General features: G+C 47.7%; 1 protein-coding gene across 1 annotated transcript in view; it reads left to right on the top strand.

Moving 5' to 3' along the window:
- FER1L5 (fer-1 like family member 5) overlaps positions 1-19455 on the top strand; it is a 926196-nt gene that overhangs the window by 533342 nt on the left and 373399 nt on the right. The window contains exon 22 of the mRNA XM_063929941.1: positions 6064-6158. Coding sequence (XP_063786011.1) covers positions 6064-6158 — 95 coding nt within the window. The remainder of the gene's footprint in view (positions 1-6063; positions 6159-19455) is intronic.

Below are 19455 nucleotides of genomic sequence, written 5' to 3'. Positions count from 1 at the left end.
TTTCCTGCTCAGCTCCGCTGCGAGGAAGGCTCCCAGGACTCTCCCCTGCACTGCACTACAGAAACAGGGTAAAACAGAGAGGGGGGGGGCACTTTTTTGGCGTTTTTTGATATATTAAGCTGCTATAAGGGAGACAACACTTCTATAGGGTTGTTCCTATATATTTATAGCGCTTGGGTGTGTGCTGGCAAACTCTCCCTCTGTCTCCCCAAAGGGCTAGTGGGGTCCTGTCTTCGATAAGAGCATTCCCTGTGTGTCTGCTGTGTGTCGACATGTATGAGGACGATGTTGGTGTGGAGGCGGAGCAATTGCCGGTAATGGTGATGTCACCCCCTAGGGAGTCGACACCGGAATGGATGGCTTTGTTTATGGAATTACGTGATAATGTCAGCACATTACAAAAATCAGTTGACGACATGAGACGGCCGGCAAACCAGTTAGTACCTGTACAGGCGTCTCAGACACCGTCAGGGGCTGTAAAACGCCCTTTACCTCAGTCGGTCGACACAGACCCAGACACGGACACCGAATCTAGTGTCGACGGTGAAGAAACAAACGTATTTTCCAGTAGGGCCACACGTTATATGATCACGGCAATGAAGGAGGCTTTGCATATCTCTGATACTGCATGTACCAAAAAAAGGGGTATTATGTGGGGTCTGAAAAAACTACCTGTAGTTTTTCCTGAATCAGACGAATTGAATGAAGTGTGTGATGAAGCGTGGGTTAACCCCGATAGAAAACTGCTAATTTCAAAGAAGTTATTGGCATTATATCCTTTCCCGCCAGAGGTTAGGGCGCGCTGGGAAACACCCCCTAGGGTGAATAAGGCGCTCACACGCTTATCAAAACAAGTGGCGTTACCGTCTCCTGAAACGGCCGCCCTCAAGGATCCAGCGGATAGGAGGCTGGAAACTACCCTGAAAAGTATATACACTCATACTGGTGTTATACTGCGACCAGCCATCGCCTCTGCATGGATGTGCAGTGCTGGGGTGGTTTGGTCGGATTCCCTGACTGAAAATATTGATACCCTAGATAAGGACAGTATTTTATTGACTTTAGAGCAATTAAAGGATGCTTTTCTTTATATGCGAGATGCTCAGAGGGATATTTGCACTCTGGCATCGAGAGTAAGTGCGATGTCCATATCTGCCAGAAGAAGTTTATGGACGCGACAATGGTCAGGTGATGCGGATTCCAAACGGCATATGGAAGTATTGCCGTATAAGGGGGAGCAATTATTTGGGGTCGGTCTATCGGATTTGGTGGCCACGGCAACAGCCGGGAAATCCACCTTTTTACCTCAGGTCCCCTCCCAACAGAAAAAGACACCGTCTTTTCAGCCGCAGTCCTTTCGTTCCTATAGGAACAGGTGGACCCCTGGATCCTGCAGATAGTATCTCAGGGTTACAGGTTGGAATTCGAGAAGTCTCCCCCTCGCCGGTTCCTAAAGTCTGCTCTGCCAACGTCTCCCTCAGACAGGGCGACGGTATTGGAAGCCATTCACAAGCTGTATTCTCAGCAGGTGATAGTCAAGGTACCCCTCCTACAACAGGGTAAGGGGTATTATTCCACACTATTTGTGGTACCGAAGCCGGACGGCTCGGTAAGACCTATTCTAAATCTGAAATCTTTGAACCTGTACATACAAAAATTCAAGTTCAAGATGGAGTCACTCAGAGCAGTGATAGCGAATCTGGAAGAAGGGGACTTTATGGTGTCCCTGGACATCAAGGATGCTTACCTGCATGTCCCAATTTGCCCTTCACATCAAGGGTACCTCAGGTTCGTGGTGCAAAACTGTCATTATCAGTTTCAGACGCTGCCGTTTGGATTGTCCACGGCACCTCGGGTCTTTACCAAGGTAATGGCCGAAATGATGTTTCTTCTGCGAAGAAAAGGCGTATTAATTATCCCTTACTTGGACGATCTCCTGATAAGGGCAAGGTCCAGGGAACAGCTGGGGGACGTAGTAGCACTAACCCAAGTAGTGCTGCAACAGCACGGGTGGATTCTGAATTTTCCAAAATCTCAATTGACCCCGACGACACGTCTGCTGTTCCTGGGAATGATTCTGGACACGGTTCAGAAAAAGGTGTTTCTTCCGGAGGAGAAAGCCAGGGAGTTATCCGAACTTGTCAGGAACCTCCTAAAACCAGGGAAAGTGTCTGTGCATCAATGCACAAGAGTCCTGGGAAAGATGGTGGCTTCTTACGAAGCGATTCCATTCGGCAGATTCCACGCACGAACTTTTCAGTGGGATCTGCTGGACAAATGGTCCGGATCGCATCTGCAGATGCATCAGCGGATAACCTTATCGCCACGGACAAGGGTGTCTCTTCTGTGGTGGTTGCAGAGTGCTCATCTGTTAGAGGGCCGCAGATTCGGCATACAGGACTGGGTCCTGGTGACCACGGATGCCAGTCTGAGAGGCTGGGGAGCGGTCACACAGGGAAGAAACTTCCAGGGAGTATGGTCAAGCCTGGAGATGTCTCTTCACATAAATATACTGGAGCTAAGAGCGATTTACAATGCTCTAAGCCTGGCAAAACCCCTGCTTCAGGGTCAGCCGGTGTTGATCCAGTCGGACAACATCACGGCAGTCGCCCACGTAAACAGACAGGGCGGCACAAGAAGCAGGAGAGCAATGGCAGAAGCTGCAAGGATTCTTCGCTGGGCGGAAGATCATGTGATAGCACTGTCAGCAGTGTTCATTCCGGGAGTGGACAACTGGGAAGCAGACTTTCTCAGCAGACACGATCTACACCCCGGAGAGTGGGGACTTCATCCAGAAGTCTTCCACATGATTGTGAACCGTTGGGAAAAACCAAAGGTGGATATGATGGCGTCTCGCCTCAACAAAAAACTGGACAGGTATTGCGCCAGGTCAAGAGACCCTCAGGCAATAGCTGTGGACGCTCTGGTAACACCGTGGGTGTTCCAGTCAGTGTATGTGTTTCCTCCTCTGCCTCTCATACCAAAAGTACTGAGAATTATACGGCAAAGGGGAGTAAGAACGATACTCGTGGCTCCGGATTGGCCAAGAAGAACTTGGTACCCGGAACTTCAGGAGATGCTCACGGAAGATCCGTGGCCTCTACCTCTAAGACGGGACCTGCTTCAGCAGGGACCGTGTCTATTCCAAGACTTACCGCGGCTGCGTTTGACGGCATGGCGGTTGAACGCCGAATTCTAAGGGAAAAAGGCATTCCGGAAGAGGTCATTCCTACACTGGTAAAAGCCAGGAAGGAGGTGACTGCACAACATTATCACCGCATTTGGAGAAAATATGTTGCGTGGTGTGAGGCCAGGAAGGCCCCCACGGAGGAATTTCAATTGGGTCGATTCCTACATTTCCTGCAAACAGGATTGTCTATGGGCCTCAAATTGGGGTCCATTAAGGTTCAAATTTCGGCCCTGTCGATTTTCTTCCAGAAAGAATTGGCTTCAGTTCCTGAAGTCCAGACTTTTGTAAAAGGAGTACTACATATACAGCCCCCGGTTGTGCCCCCAGTGGCTCCGTGGGACCTTAATGTAGTTTTGGATTTTCTCAAATCCCATTGGTTTGAGCCACTCAAATCGGTGGATTTGAAATATCTTACATGGAAAGTAACCATGCTACTGGCCCTGGTTTCAGCCAGGAGAGTGTCAGAATTGGCGGCTTTATCGTATAAAAGCCCATATCTGATTTTCCATTCGGACAGGGCAGAACTGCGGACGCGTCCTCAGTTTCTGCCTAAGGTGGTGTCAGCGTTTCACCTGAACCAGCCTATTGTGGTGCCTGCGGCTACTAGCGATTTGGAGGATTCCAAGTTGCTGGACGTTGTCAGGGCATTGAAAATATATATTTCAAGGACGGCTGGAGTCAGAAAATCTGACTCGCTGTTTATACTGTATGCACCCAACAAGCTGGGTGCTCCTGCTTCTAAGCAGACGATTGCTCGTTGGATTTGTAGCACAATTCAACTTGCACATTCTGTGGCAGGCCTGCCACAGCCTAAATCTGTCAAGGCCCATTCCACAAGGAAGGTGGGCTCATCCTGGGCGGCTGCCCGAGGGGTCTCGGCATTACAACTCTGCCGAGCAGCTACGTGGTCGGGGGAGAACACGTTTGTAAAATTCTACAAATTTGATACCCTGGCTAAAGAGGACCTGGAGTTCTCTCATTCGGTGCTGCAGAGTCATCCGCACTCTCCCGCCCGTTTGGGAGCTTTGGTATAATCCCCATGGTCCTGACGGAGTCCCCAGCATCCACTAGGACGTCAGAGAAAATAAGATTTTACTTACCGATAAATCTATTTCTCGTAGTCCGTAGTGGATGCTGGGCGCCCATCCCAAGTGCGGATTGTCTGCAATACTTGTACATAGTTATTGTTACAAAAAAATCGGGTTGTTATTGTTGTGAGCCGTCTGTTCAGAGGCTCCTACGTTTGTCATACTGTTAACTGGGTTCAGATCACAAGTTGTACGGTGTGATTGGTGTGGCTGGTATGAGTCTTACCCGGGATTCAAAATCCTTCCTTATTGTGTACGCTCGTCCGGGCACAGTATCCTAACTGAGGCTTGGAGGAGGGTCATAGGGGGAGGAGCCAGTGCACACCACCTGATCCTAAAGCTTTATTTTTGTGCCCTGTCTCCTGCGGAGCCGCTAATCCCCATGGTCCTGACGGAGTCCCCAGCATCCACTACGGACTACGAGAAATAGATTTATCGGTAAGTAAAATCTTATTTTTCCTAGGCCAAGCTCCTTTAATTTGATGATCAGTCTCTTGTGAGGCACTGTATCGAAGGCTTTTGCAAAATCTAGGAAGACTACATCCACTGCTTTTCCCTGATCAAGATTATTGCTCACTTCCTCATAGAAGCTAATTAAGTTAGTCTGACATGACTTGTCCCACACAAACCCATGCTGGTTCTTGCTAATAATCCTAGTGGTCTGTAGATACTCCTGTATGCTGTCCCTTAAAATTCCTTCCAATATTTTCCCCACTATAGACGTCAAACTAACTGGTCTGTAGTTACCCGGAAGATTTTTGGATCCCTTTTTAAATAATGGCACTACCTCAGCTATATGCCAATCCTTCGGTACCAAGCCTGATCTAATTGAACTATTGAAAATCAAGTATAGGGGTTGTGCTAGTTGTGAACTAAGCTCCATAAGAACCCTCGGGTGAAGTCCATCGGGACCAGGTGATTTATTAACCTTCATTTTGCTTAGTCTCTCTCGGATTACTTCTTCACTTAAACAAGTTTCTAACCATGGATCTTTACTGTAACAATTGTTATGCTCTACTCCCACCAACAGTTCTTTTCTGGTGAATACTGATGAAAAAAAATTGTTCAGTATTTCCGCTTTTATTTCGTCATCATTTATCAATTCTCCAAATTCATCTATTCATCTAATTACCTACCAGTAAATCCTTTTCTCGTAGTCCGTAGAGGATGCTGGGCGCCCACCCAGCGCTTCGTGATCGTGCAGTGGTTACTTAGTTCAGTACTGCTTTGTTCTTGTTTTAGTACTGTTTTGTTACTTGGTTAAGTAATCTTGTTCAGCCGTTGCTGATGTTTCAAGCTCGTTAGATTGGTTTGCCTTGTATGTGTGAGCTGGTGTGAATCTCGCCACTATCTGTGTAAAATCCTTCTCTCGAAGTTGTTCATCTCCTCGGGCACAGTTTCTAAACTGAGTCTGGTAGGAGCGGCATAGAGGGACGAGCCAGCCCACACTCTCAAACTCTTAAAGTGCCAATTGCTCCTGGTGGACCCGTCTATACCCCATGGTACTAATGTGGACCCCAGCATCCTCTACGGACTACGAGAAATGGATTTACCAGTAGGTAATTAAAATCCTATTTTAGCCTGCATTGATTTCTTTGGGTGAAAAATGTTTGTGGCCAGTATATTCCCTATGGGTCATCAGTTTAGAAACCAGATGTTTTTAAATCCCAATGTGTTATTTGTAGCTATGTGTCTGCCTGTGGAGTTTGTTAGTGCCATATAAATCAAATCATTTTACCATGAGCTGATTACACTTACTTCACTTTTTGTTGTTCTTTTTACTAGAGTAAACATATTCAATTCCTGCAGAGAGAGAGCTACCCTCAGAGTTTGGACAAAAGCTGGAGATACAGACTGCAAGAAATGAATGCGCTGTCTGGGTAAAGCACAAGACCCGGAGGGGCTGGTGTAGAGTTGAATACGTATCGGCCTTAATTACATCTGCGTTGTGTGCACAGAGCTAAATTATTATTATTATCCTACAAAGTAAAAATACAGAAACAGTATGGGCATTACAAGAAAGAAAGTTACATGCTACAGAACTTAACAGTACATAGACATTGGGGGGTATCCAGTTAGCCGCGATCAATTGCCGCAGCCACCTGTCTCGCCAGGGGCTATCCAACTAGCCCCAATAAGCTGGCACGAGGCGTGGCTTATCTGGGATTTTGTTTCATGTGCACATGTCTGTTTTCACCGTAAACACACAGGTTTCACAATATTTTTTTTACAGGTGACCAAATTGGATAGCCTGTAAAAAGAATACGGATGAAACATCAGGAAAAATCAATATTTCTATTCAGATATCCCCCATTTTTAGAAACACTGCTGCATCAGCAGTCATAATACTTAAATAACTAGTAGAACAGCAGAACCCAAGGTTTAGCAGCTGTTGTAAGCAGTGGGTAGAAGAGGATTGTAAAAGTGAGGAAAGGAAAAGCAAATGAGGGAAGAGGGTCCTGCTCAAGAGAGCTTACAGTCTAAAGGGAAAGGGCAGACAGACAGGGGTGACATAGATGGGTAGACAGTGAGCATGGGACAGTGGGTTAAGATGAGAGCAGAAAGGTTTTGATAAAGTAGTGGGTCTTGACAGCCTGTTTGGAATTTGTAGAGAGTCGGAGAGGGAGAGAGTTCAAGAGGTAAGAAGCAGCACAGGAAAAAAACTTGGGAGTGGGAGTGGGAGGAAGTATTCAGTTGGGATGGAAGTCGACGATCACAAGTGGGCAGGCAGGAGTGTAAAGGGAGAAAGGGAGATGAGGTCAGCAATGTAAATAATAGAGGAATGGGTGAGGGCTTTGTAGGTGAGTGTGAAAAGTTTGAAATGAGATCTGAAGGGGAAGGGGAGCCAGTGTAGGCCTTATAGGTGAGGGAAGGCAGATGTAATGTGTTTATAGAGGAAACTTTGCCAGGCAGCAGCATTGAGAACAGACAGTAGCAGAAAGAATAACTGAAGGTCACTGTAGTAGACTTTGGAGATGAGCAGTGAGTGGATGATTGGATGTCTCCAGGTGAGAAATGCAGATATTCTCCCCTTAAGCTGAGTTGCTGTATGCATCTGTGTGATCTTCAGTATATTTCATATGGCATCTAGAAGGTGCTAAACATTATTAGTATATTTCAAATTATGCAGCAGGCACAATGTAAAGGAGGGATCAATGGAGGTGTGAATGTCCAGAGTGCATCCCCTGAAAAACTCCAGCTTGAATTATAAGGATCCACTCAGGTCCTGCACTTGTGATAGACCAGCAAAAAGTGTCAACTCTGACAAACTATTGAAAGATTTCTTGGTGTTCTTTAGGGGTCCTTGGCAATTGTAGTTTTTTTTGGGGGGAGGGGAATTGTTGCTTAAAGAAGACAATTGACATGTTAATATATTAGAAACAGCACACCGAGAGGCATTAGCAATTTGAAAAACTACATTATACTGTAGTAGATAATTGAGACATCTTATTTACATATATTTATAAGGAACTGGTGAAATTTTATTCAACCCATATAAAGGGCAATAACATAGACACTTTTATCAAAATTGTTTTGGAAGAGCTAGAGAATCTAGAGGGAAAGAGAAAGAAAATCAAACACAATCTAGGAAAGAAAGAGAAATCATCAAAGACCTTAGCAATGATAAGACAATTGTGATCAAACTTGTGATAAAGAAGGGGGTGTAGCTATCCTCAACAAAGAGGACTACATCAACAACATATAAAGACAATTTGGAGACCAAAATACCTGCTAGAAACTCAAAAATGATTCATCAAACAAAATTAAAGAAAACTTTGAGAAATTCACCAAACACTTTGAAAAATGAGGTATTGCCAAAAATGAACTGGAATAAATCAACATTGGGGATCCCGCCACACCAACAAGCTATATATTACTAAAAAGACATAAAAGCACCACAAATCCCCCAGGTAGACTTATCATGGCAAACACAAACTCTCTAACCGCCAACCTTTCTTCCATGGTTGATACACTTCTACAACCACTTTTCATCAGAAACAAATCATACTTTAAAGATACGGGTGACATGGAACTACAGAACCTTAAATGGGATACAAATAAAATCATAGGTACTGGAGACGTCACCAACCTCTATGCTTGCATACATCATACAAAGGGTCTGGAAGCGGTATCTGTTTTTCTCTTTTAAAATCAGAATATTTAGAGCCAAGGAAAGACTTTGTTCGTGAAACCATGCCTTCATACTGCAAAATAATGTTTTCTATTTTGAGGGCAAATGTTTTTTTACAGAAAACCGGGATGGCAATAGGAACAAAATTTGCCCCAAGTTTAGCCAGCATCTTCATGGCTTCTGTGAGAAGCAACAGATATATTTTCTACTTGTAAATGCTTGCTGTGCATCATGGGAGAGGATTCATGCCGTGGTGACTCACTTCCTGTTTGTCTCCTGTTACTTCCACTTGGTGTCTGGCTCATGCTGAGTAAAGACCTGTATTACACTGATGCTGCAAGTGTAGCCCTGATTTTGTTGTTACACATCTACATGGTGTCAGAACTGGGATGCCATGGCACAAGGTCTCAGCAGAATAGATCCGCTGATATTTGATGAAAACGTGGCTGACAACTGGTTGAGGTTTAAAAGGGAATGATGAGTATACTCTATAACAGGCCTTTCAGACAAATCAAAAAAGTCCAGGCATACACGCTGCTGAACCTCGCAGGCACCAATGCTGTGGAAAAATCAGATGCTTTTGTATATGCTAACGGAGAAGACAGAGAGGATCCTGACATCCTAATAGCAAAGTTTGAAGAGATCTACATGCCAGTAAAGAATGTAATTATGGACAGGCATGTTTTCAACAGCACAAACCAAATGGGTGATGACAGTATACAGTCCTATGTCTCCACACTAAAGCTGCTGGCAAAGAAGTGCAATTTTGGTATCCTCACAGAGGACCTCATCCATGACAGAATCGTATGCGGCATACACAGCGACAAGGTACGTGCACAGCTGCTGCGGGAGAAGGGCCTCACATTAGAAACTGCCATAAATATCTGTATGTTAAATGAGCAGTCTGAAAAGGGCACAAGGGAACTAAGAAAGGACGCTCAGGTGTGTGTCATGGCGGCCGTTCTGCGCCGATCCTCCACGTATGGGAACTGCGCGGCACAGCACCCTCCTGGCAAACAAAGCTTCCCCGCATATGATAAACGATGTAATGCATGTGGCAAATGGAATGATTTTGGAAGGTGCTGATCAAACTTCCATAAAGCAACAGTCTGAGTCGCGCTATAGCCGCTTACCCCGGCGGATTAACCAGGTTGAAACGGAGCCAGGGTGTGAATCGGTTCGCATGACAGTTTGTGATAGTGTACACCACTTGGATGAGAAAGGCGAAATATTTATCAAACTGAGAACAAAGCATACGAACAAGATGGCCATAGTCAAAATAGACTCAGGAGCGAAGTGCAATGTCATATCCTACAAACAACTATGTGAAATAGATCCAACTGCACAGATAAACCCACGAGACAAGATCAACTTGATAGCTTATGGTGGCCAGATCATCACCACACTGGGTACCACAAAGCTAAAGTTTACCCGTGCTGATTTGCTAATCCACATTGTGGATCAAAAGGTTAAACCACTGCTAGGCCTCCCTGGCAGTATGAAGCTAGGCCTTCTCACATTGGGACCTGAGGTACACGCAATACAAATGACCGTCCCAGAGATAAAAGACTTTCAGGATTTATTTGATTGCAGTACACTTTGCAAGCTTCCTTTTGTGTACCATATGAGGCTGGATCAGTGCCAGATTAAGGTCCACATGGGCCTGGAGCTGAAATTTATGAAGGGCCTATTGTGTGTGTGCCGCAGGGGGTGTGATCAGCATGGCAGGGGTGTTAGTACTGATGGGGTGTGACCAGTGTTGTGGGGGTGTAGTCTTCACAGGGGGTTTGGTCTGCGACATGGGGAGTGGCTAGTGGCATACATAGCTACCGTCTGCCTTCAACCACCTGAATCTCCCTTCCCACACCACCTGTTATATTATTAATCACTGAATAACACCCCTCCCCCCCCCCATGGTTTATTTATAATATTTTTATTTAGAGTGCTTTGACAGAAATATATACCTGAAAATTGCTAATTTCCCAATATCTAGCTCTAAACAAAGTACAAGGAACAGAACATGAAAACGTGAAAGAATATTAAATAAAGCGAATATGTGACCTGCACTTTATGCATATGCCGCTACAAAGCCCTTCCCTTGTGTATAAGTATGTGTGCGAATGTGCAAGGACTGAGACACCCACTGTCAGTGGTGTCTATAAATGCTGTAATACAGCTTGGTGCAGTTCCTCTTTCCTGTCTGGTGCTTAGACACCATTATTGGTTGCACCATGGAAACTTGCACCAGTCTTTGGGTGAGTGCAGATTTTCCATCTCAGGGCTTAACTCAGACCTGATCACTCCTCTGTGAATTTGCAGAAGTTTGCTATTAGATAGTCGCCGCCCAGGGAGAGTGAATACCTGCCCCGTGCAAGTCTGCGTACGCCGTGCTAAAAGCTTTGCAAATGCCAGTCAGCTGCAAATCCGTTCGCAACTCACTCACCATCAAATGGTTTTTCCATACTGTGCAGTCTGTGCGTAGCCCAGGACTTACTCCTACAGTGCGACACACACAGGCTGATCGGGGCCGGAGCTGACGTCACACATCCGCCCCGAAAACGCTTGGGAACGCCTGTATTTTTTCTGACACTCCCAGAAAACAGCCAGTTACCACCCACACACGTCCAATTCCTGACAATCAACTTGCGTACGCCTAGCGATTAAAAAAGACGCAGGATTCTGTCGCAGATTGGCCTCGCACGTGCGTACTACAATCTGTATGCATGTGCAGTCAATCGATAATCGTCCTCTTTGCGAATTCGTACAACAGCATTCAGGTCTGAATTAGGCCCTGAGTGTGGGCTCCAGTGTGAGCTATGAAGCGTCTGTGTGCGCAAACACTTTAGCATCATGTATGCAACACACCCATGAGACAGACCATTTTTGCGTACATTAATAGCCACCTACCAGTCACTGCCCAGGAACGTCTAGCATATTTAGCAGACATTTCTGATACAGTGCATCTCAGTCACAGCTGCACCTCTGTGTATACACGGGATGTAGTTACCATCCCGGTGATCAGCATACCGACGCCAGGATACTGGGCGCCAGAATGCCGGCAGGGGGCCAATGGCTATTCCCACTCGTGGGTGTCCACGACACCCACAGAGAGGGAATAAAACCTGCGGCGAGCGCAGTGAGCCCGCAAGGGGCTTAGTTGCGCTTGCCTCCCTGCTGGCATTCTGGCGGCCGGGATCCTGGCGTCGGTATGCTGACCGCCGGGATCCCGGCCATCAGTCAAACATACTCTACGCGTATACACAGTGTACCCTGACCAAAATGCTACAATAACACTGAAACGCTGGTCACTGTCTACAATTGTTGTGGTACTAATTAGTCTCCATAGAGTGCTGCCTCTAGAGTATTGCATGTATTACTGGCCCATTGCTATATTTACTAGGTTGGAGGGCACCTGCTTTGTTTTAGTATATAAAATATTACTACTAAATACACATTGAAGGAAATTCAATTAGTATTGTGGGGATGTAGCGCCTAGGTTAAGTGCCGGAGCTATTTGATTGAACGCATCACATCCGGCATTTAACTCAGGAGATGCACCTTACAGCGACTAATGCCCAGGGCTCAGTTGCGGTAAACTGCACCTCCTGGGCAATGCTAGTATCACACAGTAACACCGCAACTAGCCTTAAGGCAGTACTTAATGCAGATTTTTGCTCGCTCCCTCGGGATGCTGTGAGTAGAAATCCACTATTAGCAGGTTTACCACGCGAGCGATTGGGTAACTCAGGGCACTTAACCAAGGAGTTACAACCCCACAATATTAACTGAATTCCCCCCATTGTGTGCTGTACCTAACTAAACACAGCAATCTGCACTTCAGAAGCACAAAAAAAAATCTGCAGCATACAGGTGATCCCCGGCTGCTGTCCCTGGATCTCTGCACCCTAACCAAGCAGGAACCATTACCTTCACTACCCGCCAATAAACATACATACATAGGGCGGCAATGTACTAAGATGCTACGCTGAGCTGCATTGCGCTGCGATAATAGCTATCTTACCGCTCCGAAGCATATTAGAATCCTCTCTGCCTCCAGGCGCTGTCATTCTTTCAAAGCAGTTTCCTCATCACGTGAACTGTATGCACTAGCCAATGGAGTCAGGAGACAAAGGGATCACGTGATGCGGAAACTGCTTGGAAAGAATGACAGCGCTGGGAGGCTGAGGAGGATTTCTAACATGCTTCGGAGCGGTAAGAGGATACAGCACACAGGTGGCGGTGTTATTTGCTCACTCACTGCCGCCTGCAGCCAGCGCCGTGCAGGGAGTGTGCGGCTCTAGTGGGAAAGGTGGAGGCTGTGGAGGGAGGAGATGTTTGCTCCCAGGTGTCCTCTCTTCCCGGGGAGGAAAGAGGAGTGAGGCGGCTGCGATGGGTGAGAAGGAGGCGAAGGGTGGGGGCTTCGGAGCGGTAAGATGGCTATTAGCACCAGGCAATGCAGCTTAGCGCAGCGTAACATCTTATTACATCCCGCCCATACACCCTCCTGTATATACACATAAACCCAATATACTGTAATAATATACACAGGGTTACACCATATAGTGGCCGTACACACAGTTATACCCCTTTTCCACTAGCTTTTTTAAACACGGGTAAATGCGCGGGGGCGCGCATTTACCCGTGTTTTTCCTTAGTGGTAACGGGTCCCCTGGCAAATTCCCGGATCAAGTGATCCGGGAATCCTACCCTGGTAGCTAGCCGGGTTGAACACGTGTTCAACCCGGCTAGCTGTCTAGTGTGAACGGGAGCCGTGTCGAGGCGACACGGCTTCCGTTCACAGTGCATAGGGAGGGCAGCGCTGGGAGATCATGTTTTGCCGGGTTGGTGAGCGCTGTCTGCAGGGGGCTGTAGCACGGGTCGCAGCCGTGTCAGGCGACACGGCTGCGACCCGTGCTACGCTAGTGGAAAAGGGGTATTACACTGCACACACCATAGAGTGCAAGCAAACAGGGTTACACCGCACTGCTCCAGCACACACAGGGTTACACCGCACTGCTCCAGCACACACAGGGTTACACCGCACTGCTCCAGCACACACAGGGTTACAGCATACAATGACAGCACACACAGGGTTACACCGCACTGCTCCAGCACACACAGGGTTACAGCATACAATGACAGCACACACAGGGTTACACCGCACTGCTCCAGCACACACAGGGTTACAGCATACAATGACAGCACACACAGGGTAAATCTGTACAGTGGCAGCACACACTGTGGAGACCCACAAACACTAGAGATGTACATAAATCATCAAGGTCACATACATCTCTGAATAAGGCCCTGGTGTTCTTAAATTACCATATGCTGCTCTGCAGACAACTTCAGGGATACAACCACGTAGGGAAAAATCAGCAGTACAGTAGTACTCACTAATCCTGGGTTGCAGAAATACAAGGTTGTAGTTGGTCCAGGCTCCGGGGTATCAGGTACTGGGAAGTTCTGGTGTAGTCCAAATGGGTCACACCAAACCATAGATTCTTTGGATGGCTGGATAAGGGGTGGGGTGGGCAGTGCAGAGCTATATAGATCAAACAGGGGGCTCCAACATTGGTGACTGACACAGGTGAACAGGGGTGGAGTTTAGGGTGATTGGGAGTGGAGCTAAACACAACAAGGGGGCTCCCACCCACATGACACAGCTTCAGATGACCGGGGGAGAAGCTTAGCGTGGTCAGGGGGCGGAGCTTAGAGCAGCCTGGGAATTCCACACTGGTGACACTGCTTCTGATGGCCAGGGGCGGAGCTTAATGTAGCCAGCAGGCGGAGTTTAGCACCTCCAGGGGGCAGAGCGTAGAGCAACTAGGGAGTTCCACACTGGTGATGCAGCTTCTGATGGCCGGGGGCGGAGTTTAGTGCGGCCAGGGGGCGGAGCTTTGGGCGGCTGTGTTGAGGTGATCGGCAGCTGGGGGTGGGTGTTCAGTGGGCACTGGCACTGCTGGCAGACAGGCTGCCAGGAGAATCATGTGCTGGCTTGTGCTGTTGGTCAGTCACAGTTGTGACAGTAAAAAAGTTTTTTGTTCTGTCAACACTGGCTACACTGCAGGGAATCCCATGGGCCTATTTTCAATGGGGGGCTTGGAGCTGCAGCTCCATCCGCCCCATTGTTAATCCGGCCCTGGGCTGGATGACTCCATTATAACTACTGTCTGTGCCCCCCGGAGGGTCCCTATTGCAGTGAAAGACAAAATCATTAAAGAGATCCACAGAATTACTCAATTGGGTGTCATTGCCCCCACAGAGGAAGCAACACAGTGGGTGTCCGCCATGGTGGCCGCATCATAAAAATAAGAATTTACTCACCAATAATTCTATTTCTCGTAGTCCGTAGTGGATGCTGGGTACTCCGTAAGGACCATGGGGTATAGACGGGCTCCGCAGGAGACTGGGCACTCTTAAAAGAAAGATTAGGTACTATATCTGGTGTGCACTGGCTCCTCCCTCTATGCCCCTCCTCCAGACCTCAGTTAGGGAAACTGTGCCCGGAAGAGCTGACATTACTAGGAAAGGATTTGGAATCCAGGGTAAGACTCATACCAGCCACACCAATCACACCGTACAACTCGTGATAACTATACCCAGTTAACAGTATGAACAATAACTGAGCCTCTCTCAACAGATGGCTCATACAATAACCCTTTAGTTAAGCAATAACTATATACATGTATTGCAGAGAGTCCGCACTTGGGACGGGCTCCCAGCATCCACTACGGACTACGAGAAATAGAATTACCGGTGAGTAAATTCTTATTTTCTCTGACGTCCTAGTGGATGCTGGGTACTCCGTAAGGACCATGGGGATTATACCAAAGCTCCCAAACGGGCGGGAGAGTGCGGATGACTCTGCAGCACTGAATGAGCAAACTCAAGGTCCTCCTCAGCCAGGGTATCAAACTTGTAGAATTTTGCAAAAGTGTTTGAACCCGACCAAGTAGCATCTCGGCAAAGTTGTAAAGCCGAGACCCCTCGGGCAGCCGCCCAAGAAGAGTCCACCTTCCTCGTGGAATGGGCTTTTACTAATTTAGGATGCGGCAGTCCAGCCGCAGAATGTGCAAGCTGAATCGTGCTACAGATCCAGCGAGCAATAGTCTGCTTTGAAGCAGGAGCACCCAGCTTGTTGGGTGCATGCAGGATAAATAGCGAGTCAGTTTTTCTGACTCTAGCCGTCCTGGAAACATAAAGTTTCAGGGCCCGGACTACGTCCAGCAACTTGGAATCCCAAGTCCCTAGTAGCCGCAGGCACCACAATAGGTTGGTTCAAATGAAACGATGATACCACCTTAGGGAAAAATTGGGGATGAGTCCTCCATTCTGCCCTTTCCATATGGAAGATCAGATATGGGCTTTTACATGGCAAAGCCGCCAATTCTGACACACGCCTAGTCCAAGCTAAGGCCAAAAGCATGACCACTTTCCACGTGAGATATTTTAGCTCCACGGTCTTAAGTGGCTCAAACCAGTGGGATTTTAGGAATCCAACACACATTAAGATCCCAAGGTGCCACTGGAGGCACAAAAGGGGCTGAATATGCAGCACCCCTGTAACAACGTCAGAACTTCAGGCAGTGAAGCAAGTTCTTTTTGAGAGAAAAAGGGATAGGGCCGAAATCTTGGCCTTTATGGATCCTAATTTTAGGCCCATAGTCACTCCTGACTGTAGGAAGTGCAGGAATCGACCCCCCTGGAATTCCTCTGTAGGAGATTCCCGGCCACACACCAAGCAACCTATTTTCGCCATATACAGTGAAAAAGTCTTGCTGTCACGTCTTTCGTAGCCTTTATCAGCGTAGGAATAACTGCATCCGGAATGCCCTTTTCCGCTAGGATACGGCGTTCAACCGCCATGCCGCCAACGCAGCCGCGGTAAGTCTTGGATCAGACAGGGTCCCTGTTGCAACATGTCCTGACTGAGAGGCAGAGGCCATGGGTACTCTGAGAGCATTTCTTGCAGTTCCGGGTACCGAGTCCTTCTTGGCCAATCCGGGGCAAAGAATATTGTTCACACTCCTCCGTTTATTACAATTCTCAGCCCTTGGGTCTGAGAGGAAGAGGAGGGAATATATAGACCAACTGGAACACCCACGGTGTTACTAGTGCGACCACAGCTATCGCCTGAGAGTCCCTTGACCCAGCGTAAAACCTTTTTTTATCTTTTTATTGAGGTGGGACGCCATGTAGTCCACCTGAGGCAGTTTCCATCCATTTGCAAAACTGCATGAAGACTTCCTGATGAAGTCACCACTTTCCCGGGTGGAGGTCGTGTCCACTCCCGGAATGAACACTGCTGACAGTGCACTTACTTGATTCTCCGCCCAGCAAAGAATTCTGGTGGCTTCTACCCTCTCCACCCTGCTCCTTGTACCGCCCTGGCGGTTTACATGAGCCCCTGCGGTCTGACTGGATCAGAACCGGTTGGTCGCGAAGCAGGAACTCCGCTTGACTTAGGGCGTTGTATATGGCCCTTAGTTCCAGGATATTGATGTGAAGGCAAGTCTGTTGGCTTGACCACAAACCTTGGAATTTTCTTCCCTGTGTAACTGCCCCCCACCCTCGGAGGCTTGCATCCGTGGTCACCAGGACCCAGTCCTGAATGCCGAATCTGCTGCCCTCGAGAAGGTGAGCACTCCGCAGCCACCACAGGAGAGACACTCTGGCCCTGGGGGATAGGGTGATTAACCGATGCATCTGAAGATGTGATCCGGACCACTTGTCCAGTAAGTTCCATTGTCCTTGCATGGAACCAGCCGAAGGGGATGGCCTCGTATGATGCCATCATCCTTCCCAGGACTCGAGTGCAGTGATGCACTGACATCTGTTTTGGTTTTCAATGGATTCCTGACCAGTGTCATGAGCTCCTGAGCTCTCTCTATCGGGAGATAAACCCTCTTCTGGTCTGTGTCTAGGATCATGCCTAGGCGAGGCAGATGAGCTGTAGGAACCAACTGCGACTTCGGAATATATAGAATCCAGTCGTGTTGCCGTTTCACTTCCAGAGAAGGTGATAGGCTGTCCAGCAACTGCTCTCTTGATCTCGCTTTTATGAGGAGATCATCCAAGTATGTGATAATAGTGACACCTTGCTTCCGCAGAAGCACCATCATATCCGCCATTACCTTGGTGAAATTGGTAATGACAATCCCGTACCGCAATTCTGAGGTACGCCTGATGAGGTGGATAAATGGGGACACGAAGGTATGCATCCCTTATGTCCCGATTCATTTCAGGCTTGCAATGACCGCTCTTAGCGATTCCATCTTGAACCTGAACCTTTTCAGGTATATGTTCAGGGATTTTAATACAATATGGGTCTAACCGAACCGTCTGGTTTCGGGATTATAACATGGTCGAATAATAACACCCTCTTGTTGAAGGAGGGGACCCTTGACCACCACCTGTTGAAGATACAATTTACGAATTGCAGTTAACACTGGCTCCCTCTCTTGGGGGGAAGCCCGCCGGGTCCTCGGTGAGGGGGCATCTTCTCACAGTCCAGCCTGTATCCCTGCGATACAATTTCTATTGCCCAGGGATCTAACAGGGAGTGAACCCACTTGTGGCTGAACTTACGAAGGCGTGTCCCCACCGGGCCTAGCTCCGCCTGTGGAGCCCCAGCGACATGCGGTGGATTTTTGTAGAGGCCGGGGAGGACTTCTGTTCCTGGGGACTAGCTGTGTTGTACAGCTTCTTTCCTCTGCCCCCGGCTCTGACAAGAAAGGACGCACCTCAGACTTTCTTGTTTCTTTATTCGAAAAGCTGCATTTAATAATGTCGTGCTTTCCTAGGCTGTGCAGGAATATTAGAGATGAGCGCCGGAAATTTTTCGGGTTTTGTGTTTTGGTTTTGGGTTCGGTTCCGCGGCCGTGTTTTGGGTTCGACCGCGTTTTGGCAAAACCTCACCGAATTTTTTTTGTCGGATTCGGGTGTGTTTTGGATTCGGGTGTTTTTTTCAAAAAACCCTAAAAAACAGCTTAAATCATAGAATTTGGGGGTCATTTTGATCCCAAAGTATTATTAACCTCAAAAACCATAATTTCCACTCATTTTCAGTCTATTCTGAATACCTCACACCTCACAATATTATTTTTAGTCCTAAAATTTGCACCGAGGTCGCTGTGTGAGTAAGATAAGCGACCCTAGTGGCCGACACAAACATCGGCCCATCTAGGAGTGTCACTGCAGTGTCACGCAGGATGTCCCTTCCAAAAAACCCTCCCCAAACAGCACATGACGCAAAGAAAAAAAGAGGCGCAATGAGGTAGCTGTGTGAGTAAGATAAGCGACCCTAGTGGCCGACACAAACACCGGGCCCATCTAGGAGTGGCACTGCAGTGTCACGCAGGATGTCCCTTCCAAAAAACCCTCCCCAAACAGCACATGACGCAAAGAAAAAAAGAGGCGCAATGAGGTAGCTGACTGTGTGAGTAAGATAAGCGACCCTAGTGGCCGACACAAACACCGGGCCCATCTAGGAGTGGCACTGCAGTGTCACGCAGGATGTCCCTTCCAAAAAACCCTCCCCAAACAGCACATGACGCAAAGAAAAAAAGAGGCGCAATGAGGTAGCTGACTGTGTGAGTAAGATAAGCGACCCTAGTGGCCGACACAAACACCGGGCCCATCTAGGAGTGGCACTGCAGTGTCACGCAGGATGTCCCTTCCAAAAAACCCTCCCCAAACAGCACATGACGCAAAGAAAAAAAGAGGCGCAATGAGGTAGCTGACTGTGTGAGTAAGATAAGCGACCCTAGTGGCCGACACAAACACCGGGCCCATCTAGGAGTGGCACTGCAGTGTCACGCAGGATGTCCCTTCCAAAAAACCCTCCCCAAACAGCACATGACGCAAAGAAAAAAAGAGGTGCAATGAGGTAGCTGACTGTGTGAGTAAGATAAGCGACCCTAGTGGCCGACACAAACACCGGGCCCATCTAGGAGTGGCACTGCAGTGTCACGCAGGATGTCCCTTCCAAAAAACCCTCCCCAAACAGCACATGACGCAAAGAAAAATAAAAGAAAAAAGAG

The sequence above is a fragment of the Pseudophryne corroboree genome, chromosome 6 (genome assembly GCF_028390025.1).
Source record: "Pseudophryne corroboree isolate aPseCor3 chromosome 6, aPseCor3.hap2, whole genome shotgun sequence".
NCBI classification, from domain to species: domain Eukaryota; kingdom Metazoa; phylum Chordata; class Amphibia; order Anura; family Myobatrachidae; genus Pseudophryne; species Pseudophryne corroboree.
This window is presented reverse-complemented; position numbering and strand designations above follow the sequence as displayed.